Source organism: Tenrec ecaudatus, chromosome 1 (assembly GCF_050624435.1).
Source record: "Tenrec ecaudatus isolate mTenEca1 chromosome 1, mTenEca1.hap1, whole genome shotgun sequence".
Lineage (NCBI taxonomy): Eukaryota > Metazoa > Chordata > Mammalia > Afrosoricida > Tenrecidae > Tenrec > Tenrec ecaudatus.
In genome coordinates this window covers 143,592,061-143,603,914 of record NC_134530.1, presented here as the reverse complement: position 1 = coordinate 143,603,914, position 11,854 = coordinate 143,592,061, and the positions used below count along the sequence as shown (strand labels likewise).

The following is an 11,854-nucleotide window of genomic DNA, read 5'->3' as shown; positions in this document are numbered from 1 at the left end:
TTACGCCACAGAAGCTTGTGATGTTGAACACAGCTTACAAGGACAGCGCTATAGAAAAAACGCAAGTGGACGACTGGTTTTCTCTTTTCAAAAATGGTGGGATGTTGATGAAAACTCGCTCTGGACTTCTGTCTACTTCCCGAATAGACAAAAATGTCGACTCCTAGTACATTCGGAGTTGGTTCCACCAGCGCAGGCTGTTAATCTAGCTCTCTATTTAGAGGTTCTGATGAGATTGCATCACAGTGTGTGACAAAGAAGGCCTGATGTGTGGCAGACGGGCTCTGGTTTTGCCACCACAATGCACCTGCTCACAGCCATCTCAGTGCGCCAGTTTTGGGGCAAAAGCCAACATGCCTCTCTTGCCCCATTTACCTGACTAACCTGACCTCACTCCGTGTGACTTCTTGTTTCCACCGAGTTGACAACGACAAAGAGGTGAAGAAAAAGCTGATGAGTTTGAAAACTGTTTCCAAAAATGGAATTGCAGGTTTGACAAATGTATTAAGTGTAATGGAGAGTACTTTGAAGGTGATAAGGTTGCTTCGTAAAAAATTTAAATATAGCTTTGGGGAAAAAAATACATTTGGGGTATACACACACACACACACACAGCATTTATATACACTGTAAAACTCTAAGGATAACTAAAAGTACTGAAAGTACAGATACCTGCCACAACTAGAGTTGAATTTGCATGGAACAAGTTCCTTTAATAAGTGTATTTGGTCATTTTTTCCAGGAGATGGCACTGTTGAGTTAGTGTTTTTTTCTTTTCAGTCTAAAACAATAGCTCATTCATCTTTCTATCACCTAAACAAAGAAATAGCTCATTATATCCTTTCCTCCCCTCCCCACTGGTCACATGCTCCAGGAAGTGATTGTCTTGTGATCGGTTCCCTAATTGGCATACATGAACAAATCATCTATATCTGAAAATGAATCTGACACATGGTGGGTACAGAGGGGAACAAATTAAATCGCTCACCAGTTTCATCAAGCGTCATCTCGTCCCCGGCTAGGAAGCGGAAGGCTAGCTTAGGGATTTCACTCTGCTCCTTTAATGTACTCCAAACTGGGTGTTTTTCTCCAAAACTGTTTTTCATGTCTCCTCTCTTAGAGTAGTTCTGGTAAATGTAATTTTGTAGATCTTTTTGTTTCTGAATTGAGTGCATAAAAGAATTTTGATGTAAGCTCTGAGTTGGGTGCATTGCACCATTCTGTTATACAATGAAAATGCTCTCATCCGAGTTTACTGCCAGTTTATAATTAAATTTAATTTTCAGTTGCTTGCTTCTATTTACGTGCAATTCCATACATTTTCTATCTTTTTGCCTTTTTAATTAAGCAACTTCTCGCATTCAGCATGGGTCCTAATTGACTCCGTGGGAGATTGTGTGTGCTTTTAGCATTCTGCGGGAATGTAGTGTCAAGGATGCAGAACTGGTTTTACCTGCGTAGCATGTGCAAGAAGTTGTGTGCAGGGAACAGTGAAGGGGTTGTTTTATTTATTGGGGGCAGGGAGTTCGGGGAACCTCAGATAGCGAAAACCAAATTTGTGCAGCGCATGCACTGCAGCCTTAGGGCACCTTGGTGTACAGATAAACACCCAATTATAGCGTAAGCAGGAGACCCCCTTTACCTGCCCCTGATGTCTAAGCAAGTGACCAAGTGATCAGATGCGGTGAGCGGCAGAGGGCTGTGGCAATCAGCTTCCGTACAGATTCTAGCTTTGGAAACCGTAGGGGGCAGTTCCACTCTGTCCTCTGGGGTCTCTGAGTGGAGTCAACAGTGGCAGGTTAGGTGGGGGTGGGAATGTCTATGCTATTTTCTAACTCCAGAAATTTTTAAAAAGTCATTCCGCCTTTGGCCTACCTCCCGCCGACCAGGCGGGCGAATGAGACCATGCGTGGGGGGCGGACTGCAGGCTTGCAGGCGTCACGGATGGACGCACGCCTGCCGGCCTCGGTGGGCGCAGACCCACGGTTGGCATTCACCTTGGCAGCAAGGCCGCTGCTTCAGCAAGCAGTGGGCGCTCTGGTGTGCAGGGGTGAAGCAACCTGGAGCCCGGGCTCCGGTCGGAGGCCCCATTTTCCAGCCGAGCGAGTGCTGGATCAGCGCTGCAACGGGAGAGTTTTTAGGGGTGTCTCTGGGCGGGGAGGAGGGGGACTAGCCAAGTCCCAACTTGAAGGTGCAGCCCGGGTCGGGGCGTGGAAACGCGGCCCCCCGCACGGAGCCAGGACTCGGCGCCAAGGTGGGGCGCGCTCCGCCGCTAACTCTGGGAGGCCGGCCCCGGAGACGCCGGGAGACGGGGGATGACCTCAGCCGTCCCTGCCCCGTCCCAGCCAATCAGCCCCGCATCTTGGCATCCGAATCCAGGACCCCCAAAGCCAGAGGCGACGCGGGCCAATGAGGAGCGGGCTCGGGAAGAAGGACAGACGGCCGGCCTATGGAGGCGCAGGGGCCGGGCTGCGCGCGTCCGCGGGGCGCCCTGCTCGGCGCGGGGGTGTGGCGCGGCGCGGGGGGGCGGGCGCGCCCAGCGGCAGGTGTCGGCGGCGTCGGCAGTCGGCGGCGATGGAGCGGCCCCGGGGAGCTCCGGGCGGCGGCGGGCGCTGGCCCCACGGCCTCGGAGTCCTCCTCTTCCTCCTCCAGCTGCTCACGCGGCCGGCCCTGGGCCAGGACCGGCTGGACGCGCCGCCGCCCCCCGCCGCGCCGCTCCTGCGCTGGTCGGGCCCCGTCGGGGTGAGCTGGGGGCTGCGCGCGGCCGCGGCCGGCGGCCGTTGGCGCCGCGGCGCGCCCCCCGAGGACCAGGACTGCGGCCGGACGCCGGACTTCGTCGCCAGGCTGGCCAACAACACGCACCAGGTGAGTGGGCCCCGGCCGGCCCGCGCGCCGCCTCCCCGGCGAGGGCCTCCCCCCGCACCCCCCGCCTGCCCTGCGGGCCCGGGTCCGCTCGGCGCGCCCGGGCGCTCCGCCCCAGGAGACCCCGCTCCGCGCCCCGCGCCCCGCGCCCCTCGGCCGCGGCCCGAACCTGCGGCGGGCGGAGCCGGCTGGGCGACCCCGCACGGCGCGTGTCGTCACAGGGGAGGCAGCCCCGGACTTTCGTGGAGGAATGATTTTTAAAGTTGTCAAGCCTATTTTCCCCCCTTCCGTGGAAACCATCAGGATCCAGTATCGCGCCAGTCTGCCAGGTGGCTGGAGGATCATTCCGTTTTAGGTGCTTGGTGGAGTGGGGCTGTGCGGAGGGGGTGATGGTGAGCCCCCCCCCCGCCCCCATCAGGCGGTTGGGCCGGTTTTCAGCCGGACCAGGAGCCCGTGTTGGAGGCCCGCGTACACGGGGGCGCGCTCCAGTCAAGGAAGCGCTTGGGAAGGAGGGACAGCGTCCCACCAGGATGCCGTTTCCTGTCGTAACGTGATGTCCATCTTCTAATTAACTGATTGCAGATTTGCTGCTTAGCGTCAGTCAGGTCTGTGGCAGCGTAGTTCTTCTCTGTTTTCTCAGCTGCCCGTTTAGGAAGCGTTCTTGCCTCTCTGCCATAGAGTTGCACAGGGCGGCAGAGAGAAGTCACTCGTGCTAGCACTTCCCCTAGCGTAACCCCCTTTCCCATCTGTCTCTTCTTGGGCCATCTTTCTTCCTCTGCTTGGACCATACTTATCTACTTCTGTGACGTAATTCTCAGATCTGGAGACCCAGGACACGCACCAGCCAAGAGGCACAAGTATTAGGGTCACTCTGCTTCACACAATCTAAGCCATTGTCTTGGAAGTTGGCCATTGAAAAAGGAAGACTGAAGGACAATTGATGTGTTCGAGTTACAGTGTCTGTAATATCAAAAGTCCCGTGGACTGCCAAAAGAACAAACTTACTGTCTCAGAAGAAGCATAGCCATCCTTAGATGCAAGCTTGGTGGGATTGGTCTCCAGACTTGGGGCGTGTTGTCAGGAGAGACCAGTCCGCAGAGAAGGACATCATGCTCGGTAAAGTAGTGGGGCAACAAAAAGGAGGAAGGGCCTGGAAGGAACCGATTGACACATTGCCTGCAAGGGCGAGCGCGAGCACAACTGGGAGGGTGGCCGGACTGGGCGGTGGTGCGTTCCGTGTGCATAGGCTGCAGTGAGTTGGAACCCACCCCACCGACAGACAGCACCGTGTAAATTGGTGATAAAGGTTGGCACAGCCGTGACCCCCCCTCAGGTCAAGGATAGATGGGGTGGAATGATGACTGGCAGGCACGCCTTCCTGTTTGATGTGAAAAATAATCTGCTAGACTTCCTCCTCACTGCCGGAGGTTGAGAAAGATTTTGCCACAGTAATGCTTATCTGCAACTACGTCTTTCCTTGACCCCATTGGACTCTGTTCCCACTTGGCTTTTCACATTCCTTGCTGGCCCACCTTACCATGTGCCGCTTCTGGAGTGGTAGCTTCAGGTGGAGGCTTCTGTTAGTGTGAATTTAGAGGTCCTTTATCGATGTCTAAAGCAAACGGTTGGGATCCAGGCTATCTAAGGCAAAATCTTCCCCAGGAGTAGATGTGCATACACGAATTCCATATGGGAAGACGCAGTCCTCCCTTTAATTTAATTTAGCTAATACTACTTCTAATGATGTATAACGCCCCAACCCTTAGTCTTTCAGTAGGCTAATTTAGAAGAGCTATTTTTGTATTTGCGAAGCCCCCATGGTCTCTTCTTCAGATATATTTTTCCGTTAAAAATATGTCTAATACAGGGGTGTGAGGGGTGATACTGGGAGGGCAGAGGGTGAGTGGGTTGGAAAGGGGGAACCAATTACAAGGATCTACATGTGACCTCCTCCCTGGGGGATGGACAACAGAAAAGGGGGTGAAGGGAGACGCTGGACAGGGCAAGATACAACAAAATAATAATTATAAGTTATCAAGGGCTCATGAGGGAGGGGAGTGGGGAGGGAGGGGAAAAAAGAGGACTTGATGCAAAGGGCTTAAGTGTAGAGTAAATGCTTTGAAAATGATGAGGGCAAAGAATGTACAGATGTGCTTTATACGATTGATGTTATGTATGGATTGTGATAAGAGTTGTATGAGTCCCTAATAAAATGTTTTAAAACTATATCTAATAATCACTTCTGCTTTTCAGTTCTGTGTCATTAGAGAGCATGATGAATTATACTGAGCACTATTGAAGAAATGTAGTATTTTGTATCCCTGGTAAATAAATAGTGACTGAGCACCTTTCCCCATTGATTGCGTGCTTTAGTGCAGTTAGGGAAGGACCTACGGTTGTATTTTTATATAAGATAAATGGAGTCAATTCCCAAGAGTAGGTGGGGTCAGGAATCGAAGGTTCATGGTTCTCTTGTTTTGTACGGATGGCTGCTGTTCATTTCATGTCGCCCACATCAGTGCCTAGGACCACTGAGCTGACTGCCAGCACACATGCAGTTCTGTGCTAGGTGCTGGGGGTGCCGAGAGAGAAAGGACAGGCCATTTTGATGGGAGAATGGGCAGCCACAGAAGATTTCAACAAATCTCCTAGACATCTCTCTCAGTCTCAGTTGGCTTATGAGGCCACACTGGCATTATATTAGCCTTTTTAAGAAAGCAAAGTAAAACCGGATAGTACTTGATAGTACTTTGATACTCTTCTGGCTTTTGCCCTGAGCCCTAACAACCTAGGACTCCGACCCCTGAGCACAGGAAATCCAACAGGTATATTTTTGCTCCGCTTCTTTCTGGGAGATTTGCTTTCCCATCCTATCTGTCTAAGTTCTTGATTTTAAATCTGGTTCCAAGGCGTCGGGCTTGTGGTGAACGGATATATATTTTCCTATAGAAGTCACAGTGGGTAAAAGCGGCATTGGGGGATTTCAGGAGTGGGGGCGGGGCAGGACATTTTCCTCTTCCAGCCCCAGCATGACAAATCATCTGTAGATGGAAGGCAGGGCATCAAAGAAGGCAGAGCTCCTGCTCGCTCCGGCAGCACGTGTACTAAAATTGGAGCGATGCAGAGATGAGCGTGGCCCCTCCGCAAGGGTGGCACGCAGAAGTATCCCAGATTTTGGGTGGAGGCTTGATCAGTTACTGGCAGCAAAAGATGATGCTCTGATATGTAAAACCCCACCTTAAGACAAAAGGGTGAAGATGAAAACAACTGGCTCTTAAACTAAAAAGAGAAAACCAAGGAATGGCCAGCAAACAGGTGGAAGGTAACCACTGAGACCGTCCGCCAAGTCACGCTTCCTAATTTGGTTTGAGGGTTGAGTGTGTTTGGAAAAGCCTGGGTGTGTCGCAGAGTGGGGCTGGGGGGTGCTCGGGAGGCCCGGGTTAACCTGCCTGTATTCGGTTCCTGGCTCCGCTGTGAGATCCTGGGTAAATGACGTCAGTTCTCTGGGCCTCAGTTGCCAATCTGTAAAATGGAGCTAAGAACAACAGTTAATTCCTAGAGTGGCTGTGAGGATCACATGAGTGTTTCTGTAGACGTTTGTGTATATAATCATGTACACATGAGGAGGCTTCCCAGAGTTCTGTGGGAACTTTCCATGATGTTTGCAGTTTTGGAAGCCCCTCATGTATGTGTGCATATGACATGCATTTGTATGCATTTAGCTCACTGGAGACAGGCTGACGATTGCCGTTAGATGCCATCTCGTTGACTCCAACCTCGGGGCCGGGAGTGCGGAGTCGAACCAGCTGCTCCATAGAGTTTCAAGGGTGTGCGTGACCTTCTGAAGCCTTCCAAGGAGCCCGCTGGAAGGGCTCAAACCACTGCCGACCTTTCAGCTGGTGGTCAAGCACTTACCTGTTTGTGCCCCCCAGGGATCCCACAGTATATAACCAAAGAACCCGAAGCACCTAAATGCACTGCCATCAAGTTAATGCCGACTCACAGCACACCTGTAGGACTGTGGACCTGCCCCGACGAGTTGCCAAGACTGTACCTCTATGGAAGGAGGAAGCCCCGTCTGTCTCCCAGGAGTATATAATTAGCCCCAGGTCAACCGTAATTGTTAACTGGCATCGTGAATAGTCTTCCTTTACCTTTGACCCCAAACTGTTTCCATGCCACATATCTAATTGATTCTTCAAGTGCAGAGCTGGTGGGCTTCACACTGAGCTGCTAACCCTGGGGTCCCTGGTTGGAGCCCACCAGTCAGTCACTCTGGAGTGGAAAGGGGAGGCTGTGTACTCCTGTCAAGAGTTAGGGGCAGTTCTGGCCCGGCCTGAGTTGGAGCGGACTTGGTGGTGGTGCGTGTGGGGTTGTGAGGCTCCTCTCAGTGGCCATGGGGTGTGTGACCTTTGTACTGAGAGCAGCTGAGCAAGTCTTAAGGGTTGCTTACATTGGTGGGTTGACAGCACTCCTGTCCAGACCCTTCGGAGCAGAGGCAGGAAACTTGTCAGATGAACTTCCTCCTCGGCCAGAACGTGACATAAGTTCCTTCTCATTTCTGTGTTCTATTTGGCAATTTTCTGACACTGTTTAAAGCTTATGATTAGCAAAGACAGAAACTGTTGCGCATTTTCTCTGTACTCCTGTCCATGTCACTAACTGCTCCTTTACACATAACTTCCCAAGCTCCACCCTCCCCCACCGCCCGTGACAAAGCATCTGGCTTCTTAAGTAAACAGGTTCTGCAGAGAGGGCATGTTGTATGGGGTGTCAGCTTCAAGAAGAGGGGGTGGGGTTATGGGGTGTGCGTGCATGCGTGCGTGTGTGTTTTGGTGTGGGCAGGGCTGGGCCCAGGCTGCCAGGACTGAATGTACCTGTTGGGCCACTTCTCTGCCTGTTGTTGGGAGCATGTAGCCAGGGACTCACTGATGGCCCTGGAACTTCCCATGGGCTTCGTTGACCCCAACACCCAGCACCCCCACCCTCTGGTTTCTTTCATCTGCCCTCCTCCAAGAATAGGGTGCTGGAGACACTCTTGCGTGGTCCTGGTTTAGCAGAGTCCTCTCGCTTGCTGGTCTTGGCTAGACCTTGAACCCCTAGATGGGTGTTGGAATGATGAATTGCACTGGGGACTGGGAAGTACCAGCCCGTCACACGAGGGTCATGTACCTGGGTGAAGGTAAAGCCTTTATGGGCTTTGGTTAGGAGGGTGGTGAGCCAACCAGACGTGACAAATGGCCTAAAGGGAACACTGAGACCGATTCGGTTAGTCCTCTGCTGACTCAGTATTTGGCTCTGTGCAGAGTGACTTTTAATTAGAAATCTATCTGCATCTCATGTCAGTCTGTGAAGATAATTGGAAAGCGGTTGATGCTCCGGTTCATTTCTAATGACTGGTTTCTTTTTTTTTCTTTTATAATACTAACAGTAATAATAACAGGCTCTCCATCGGAGCTGACCTTTGATGTCAGGCTCACCAATAATTAGTCGTCTGCCCTCTGTTCATTTCCAGCCAGCCCTTGCCAATGTGCGTTGACCTCGCCGTGATTTCAGAATGCTCCCGAGCTTGTCCTAGTGGCCTGCTCCCCCTGTGTGACCACGGCGTCCAGGGCAGTGCTCAGTTCTGTGTTCTGGTGGCCAGAGCGGAAGAGGGGCATTTCCTCTTCTCGCCCCTCCTGCTCAACGCAGCCCCAGCCCCAGCCCTGCCCCAACTTTCTGTCTTTACCAGCAAGTGGACTGCTTAGAGGGTGGGGACGGAGCAAGGTGCTTCATGCGAGAGAGAACTTGAGCACTAAGGAGACGGAAGTGCCGCGTGCAGCATGCGTGGCTTCAGTCTTTAGGCGGCTCCCTTTGCACCCCCTTCTCGTTGCACACTCTGAGACTTGTTCTTCCTGCTGTTAGTGTAGCTCACGGACCTGCATGCAGGGGCACTTAAGGAGTAATGGGCTCGAGGAATAGCCTGGTCCATTGCAGGCAGTTCTCGGCAGCTCTGTCGCTTTACTTAATGCAGACTGAAGCCAAAGTCTGACTGCTCATAGGGTGGGTTCAGGTTGCAGCAGAAGAAAACTCAAACAAGGCCGCCAGAGCCAAAATACCACCTGGAGTCTGTCCCGCCTGGATTCCGCGAGCATCTCAAGACCTCCTCTGACACCTTGAGCACTCAGGACAGAAGACCCGGTGAGCGGACGGAGGGCACCAGGAACATCACACACGGAGAAAGCACAAGGTCATTCAAAAGACAGCCCAGGGAGATCGGCGTGGGTGTCAGAGCGAGACTTCATCTGAACGGTAGAGTGGCTAGGGCACATGGAAGAAACGCGGAAGACCGAAAGCTGAATAGAAAATTCTGAAGTGCAGCTTGAGAAGACATTATAAAATATTATGAAGAAATGTGCAAAGACCTAGAGTTAGAAACCCCAAAAGGAAGAACACAGTCGTCATAACTGAGATTGTAAGAGTTCAAGAAATCATGCAAGCTTTGAGTTGCAATATTGAAAGATTCTCTAGACAAAATTGTGATGAGTCACGGTGCCAGACAGAAGGTGCTGACAGGCCACCATTTCCGGAGGTGGCATGAATCGATGGTGCTGAAGGAACATGTTCATGCTGCGCCGAAGGCAGCCACAACAGGGTTCCGGGAATCGATGGGATAACAACAGAAATGTTTCAATAGGTTAATGAAGCACTGGAAACACTCGTTTTTGACATGAAAGGTGAAAGACGGCGAGTTGGCCGGCTAGCTGCGAGAGACCCATCTTTGTACCTGTCCGAGGGCAGGTGGCTCAACAGAATGCTCAAACTGTAGAACAGAATCATCGGTTTCACATGAAAGGGGAATTTTGCTGCAGGTCATCTACCCGTGGTTGCAGCAGTACACCGACGGAGCTGCCAGAGGTTCAGCTTCAGAAGAGGGTGTGGAAGGAGGAATACCGTTGTTGACCTCACACGGATCTTAGCTGAGAGCAGCATCTATCAGTAGCTGTTTCCTTGTGTCTCACTGACTGTACCACGGCGTCCAGCTGTGTGGGTCATGACGAAGTATGGACAGGCTGAGAAGAAGGGAAATTCCAAAGCACTTCATCATGCTCATGAAGAAGCTGCACTCCGATCAAAAGGCACTTGTAGGAACTGAACAAGGGCATACTACTGCAGGGTTTAAAGTCAGGAAAGGTGTGCATCAGGGTTGTATCCTCTCACCGTACTTGTTCAGTGTGTGCGCTGAACAAATAATTAGAGAGGTGGGCTTAGATGAGGAAGAGTTTGGCTTCAGGATTGGGGGAAGGCTTGTTTTTTATACTTTTGATAGGCAGTTGAGACAACCTTGCTCGCTGAAAATGAAGAAGACTTGAAGCACCTGCTGATGAAGCTCAAGGATTGCAGCCTTCAGTGTGGATGACAACTCAGTGTTAAGAAGACCCAAATCCTCACAAATGGGCCAATATCAATCATCATAAATGGGGAAAAGATTGAAGAGGTCAAGGATTTTGTTTTGCTTGGATCCAAAATCAATGTTCATGGAAGCAGCAGTCAAGAGATCGTACTATGCAAAACATTGGGTAAATGTGCTGCAGAAGAACTCTTTAACGTGTTGAAAAGCATGGATGTTGCTTTGGACTCAGATCTGCCATGGCCTCATGTGCATGTATAAGAAAGACCTTTCTTAGAATGTTGAAAGACCCCAGACTGCCAGAAAAACAAGCAGAACTGTCTTTAGTAGAAGTACAGCCAGAAAGCTCCTTAGAGGCAACAATGAGGAGACATTGCCTCGCATCCTTTGGACATGTCGTCAGGAGACGCCAGCCCCTGGAGAAGGCCATCATGCGTGGTGGAGTGGAGGGGCAGCGAAGGAGGAAGGCCCTGGAACTGTAGTGTTGGAGTGGCAGCAGTGCCGGGCTCAAACATGCGACCAGCTGTGAGGAGGGTGCAGGACCAGGGTGGTGTGAGTCGGAACGGACTCGAAGTCACCTGACAGCAACAACAACAACAACAACCCTGCCAGTGTTGGCTGAGTGGTATGGGAGGTCGAGCCAGTGAATTTTTATGGATAGACTTGCATATGCCTAAAAATATTATCAGGAGAATTCTAGGCATGTATGTGTTTTTCCATGTTCAGTTTGAGAGCATTCCCTCCCTCTCCTCCTCCTAAGTCCTCAGGCGCAGGAACCCCCGTCCTGCCACCGAGAACCTGGAGGGCCCTGCTAAGAGATGCTCCTCTGCATGCAGCTTATCTTCTGTTCTGCTTTTTCAGTTTCTGACCCTCACTGTCTCATCTCCACACGAGAGACGTTCTGCGTTAGATCGAACATACCCCAAAGACATCCTGTGGAAGCAGCAGCAGCACCCCGAGGCTGTGATCACCCTTGGGAGGTGGATGATTCTGCATGTGGAACAAACTGCGGCCTTTCTGCTTCCCATGGGAACTTGGACCAGCACAGATGTCCCATCTGGGGGTGGTGTGGTACCACCTGCAGAGCTGGCTGGAGTGTTCTCAGAGGAAGCGGGAGCTTTACCTGGACATCGTGAGGAAAGACCTTTGACTCCTGCCTTGGGGGTGGGCGGTGTGGTACTTGATCATTCCTCGTTGCCTGCAGAATCTAATGCTACGAAAAGCGGCTGGTTTGGATATCCAAAAGCCAACGCAGGCTCTAAGTAGAAGTCACTTGGTCTTGTCCTTCCTTGTAGCACTCTGCCCCCAATCGGGGCTGTTCCTCTTCCTGGCTGCCGTCTGTCTGTCTGTTGGAAAGTAGACCGTCAGCTCACAAGCAGCCTCGCCGGCCCCGGGCTCCTTAGAAAATTACTGGGGATTAATTGGCTTGCTTCCTTTTCATCAAAGTGATCTGTACCTTTGCTGCTTCTAGGGCTTGTGAGTTCTCTTTATGTTGTTTTTTTAAGTCCTGTATGTTCTTTAAAAGAAAACCAAGTGGTAAGATAAAAAGAGTGACAGTGTCTGAAACTCACCGGGCCAGTTCTCCGCTGTCCTATGAGGTCA

The 11,854-nt window shown here is 51.6% G+C and overlaps 1 protein-coding gene across 2 annotated transcripts in view; it reads left to right on the top strand.

Annotated features, from left to right (window-relative positions):
- The first annotated feature begins 2,532 nt into the window (after positions 1-2,532).
- The window catches only part of SORT1 (sortilin 1), an 82,894-nt gene continuing 73,572 nt past the window's right edge, over positions 2,533-11,854 (top strand). The window contains exon 1 of one of the 2 annotated variants that reach the window (XM_075559066.1): positions 2,533-2,865. In XM_075559066.1, the coding sequence (XP_075415181.1) occupies positions 2,575-2,865 (291 nt within the window). In that variant the 5' untranslated portion in view covers positions 2,533-2,574. The remainder of the gene's footprint in view (positions 2,866-11,854) is intronic. The other variant, XM_075559070.1, reaches the window with a different exon arrangement.